Here is a 2,500-nt window from a genome sequence, read left to right as displayed (position 1 = left end):
TAACCCCCCTCCATCCGTCCTAACCTTACCTCCTGTATATACCACCGAGAGACAAAATCTATCGCGAAGGAGTTGGCCCTAAGGATTAATCAGCAAGGATCTCCAGCCACGTCTTGAGCGGCCTCTCCTCCTCGCCCCAAGATGCCACGATAAGTTTCATTTAGGATCGGCGGGCGACACCCAAAGCTCGAGGCCTATGTAACAATCTGAGGAACTTTGCCTCGGGTCCTCTCTCCCGCCGATGATGAATAGCTCGCGAGGAGCCCGAAATCCCCTTTCGAGTGATGACAGATTCCGCGAATACCGAAAGGTCGTTTGAAGGTAGAAACAGAGAGAAAGAAAGAGGGAGAGGGAGAGGGAGAGGGAGAGGGAGAGGGAGAGGGAGAGGGAGAGGGAGAGGGAGAGGGAGAGGGAGGGAGAGAATGAGAGAGAGAGAGAGAGAGAGAGAGAGAGAGAGAGAGAGAGAGAGAGAGAGAGAGAGAGAGAGAGAGAGAGAGAGAGAGAGAGAGAGAGAGAGAGAGAGAGAGTTATCTACATCTCCGTCTTAAAATTTCAGAATTCAGGGGAAAAAAACGTCACCCGCACTGCAATGCTGCAATGCTGCCAGGCGCACGTGCGAATTCGCCGTCCTAATTAGCATAGCTGCAACACCTGTCGCTAATTTCCTCGGCCATAATGACTCATTACCAGATATTCTAGATACTTGCACCTTGACAGGCCAGAGGACGGCGGCAGAGGGTGTGTATAGGGGGGAGGGGAACCAAACCTGATTTTCAAACTTCCATACAAACAAGTATCCACCCTTCCATCCCCAAAAAAGTTTATTAAGCCAACATTTCTTTGTAGACAGATTCGCTCTCGATTGTCAATAAATAGGGGGCACATATGGCTAAAAACAGGTTTGTCATCTATTTTCTCATTCAGGTTTTATCTAAAGTAATAAAACACGACTTTGGAACCTCCATTACTTTCGTTTTTTTCCATTCGGTTGAAGGAGAGAGAAGGAAATGTGGGTGAAAGGTAATGACAGAGACTAGGCAGCCGCTGGAAGGGAGATACACGCAATTCCGAAGGCTGGCTGCCAGGGACTTAAAGGTCATACTTGGGAACTTAATAATACTAAGTTGAGAGAGTTAGAGCCGAAGGGGGGGAAAGGTCGTCACTAATACCTTTGACGCAATTTGTGGCAATTTTCTGAGTACTTAAAGCAGCGACATGTTATTTTCGAGGAAAGGGCGTAAGGGTCGTCTAGCAGCTAGACGTAAGAGAAGTGAGGACGCGATGAAGTCGTAATGAGTGTCGTTGTCTATTGATTCTAACAAGAAAAAAAAAATGACGCACAAAAAAAATCGGCATTCGAGATTCAGTCGACCATAAGTAATCAAACTCCTCCTCCAACTTTTCAGAGAAAAAGCGAATTCAGCATTAAAAATCTCGAGAGTTATTGTCAGCAAACCCTCAGCCAGAACACATATATCGAGAGAGTGAAGAGAGGAGGGGAGGGGAGGGGAGGGGAAGTAGAAGGGGTCGGATAGGGTCAGTAGGGAGGCAGGGATGGGAGGGGGTGAGAGTGCATACTCGTCATTCCACACTTCGATCCCAAGGTTGATCAGAACTTTCCTGTGTAATCTCGCTCGCATCGCCTTTTCTCCCGAGGTCTGGGGGCCTCGGACGGCGCGAGCTCTGCTTTCCACACCCTGTACCCTCTGGTTATGGAATTCTCGGCGATCTGACGTCTGGAATGTTCACTCTCCGCGTATTCTTGCCTTCCCCTTTCCTCCCGGGACTACCTGACCTCGGCGTTTCAGGTGATTCTCATCTGAGGTACCCTTCCTCCTATTTTTTCCCTTGTCTTGGAACGTCTTAGGTTTCCCAAATACACGCCCATCGGAGGCCACATCTTTCCGTATAAATGATTGCTACGAAGCATGTTTCACACTCACCAGTGCGTTAACTACCTAACAAAATGAAGGATGTTTTCTACATTAAATGTGAATACCATGTTGCCTATGAAATCCAATCTAATGGTTTAGTATTGCAGAGGGATGCAAGGCATATGGCTGGACATAGAACGTTGGTCAAAATTTACCTGTAGTTTTTGGATGTGCCCACACTGCCCGCATGCGTAGGATAGGTAGTCCTGTAATGACTCTTGCAGGAGTAGTCTCGAATAGTCCTTGGTTCCGTATTCTTCCAAGAGCTTCTTGTACTTCCCGGAGAAAAGCGGGTTGAGGTTCTGCCAAGCTTTCAGGCGACCCATCTTTGGCACTCTAGTGTCAGTCACTGATGATGAAATGTCTCCGATACAAAGCGAAAATTCTGCCACGCAACTGACGTTTTCACCTCAAGAAATCATACCACATATGTTGCGTTGCACACCTTGAAACGCGCGAGGTATGTGGTATGGCGGAGGCGTGTAGCATCGAGGGTTCTTCACCGCTCGCTCGCCGCGGCGTTTGGAAGCGTAACGAGCAATTCTCTCAGGTAAACAAGAGTGCAA

At 48.2% G+C, this 2,500-nt stretch overlaps 1 protein-coding gene across 3 annotated transcripts in view; it reads right to left on the bottom strand.

Moving 5' to 3' along the window:
* LOC122265141 (EGFR adapter protein) overlaps positions 1-2,500 on the bottom strand; it is a 56,545-nt gene that overhangs the window by 53,680 nt on the left and 365 nt on the right. For all 3 annotated transcript variants that reach the window (XM_043034280.2, XM_043034283.2, XM_043034281.2), the window contains exon 1: positions 2,090-2,500. This exon is cut by the window's right edge. In XM_043034280.2, coding sequence (XP_042890214.1) covers positions 2,090-2,260 — 171 coding nt within the window. In that variant the 5' untranslated portion in view covers positions 2,261-2,500. The remainder of the gene's footprint in view (positions 1-2,089) is intronic.

The sequence above is a fragment of the Penaeus japonicus genome, unplaced genomic scaffold (assembly GCF_977035675.1).
Source record: "Penaeus japonicus unplaced genomic scaffold, GWHDUDI00000001_assembly GWHDUDI00000008, whole genome shotgun sequence".
NCBI classification, from domain to species: Eukaryota; Metazoa; Arthropoda; class Malacostraca; order Decapoda; family Penaeidae; genus Penaeus; species Penaeus japonicus.
Note: the sequence above shows the minus strand (reverse complement) of the source record. Positions and strands in the feature narration are given on the sequence as shown.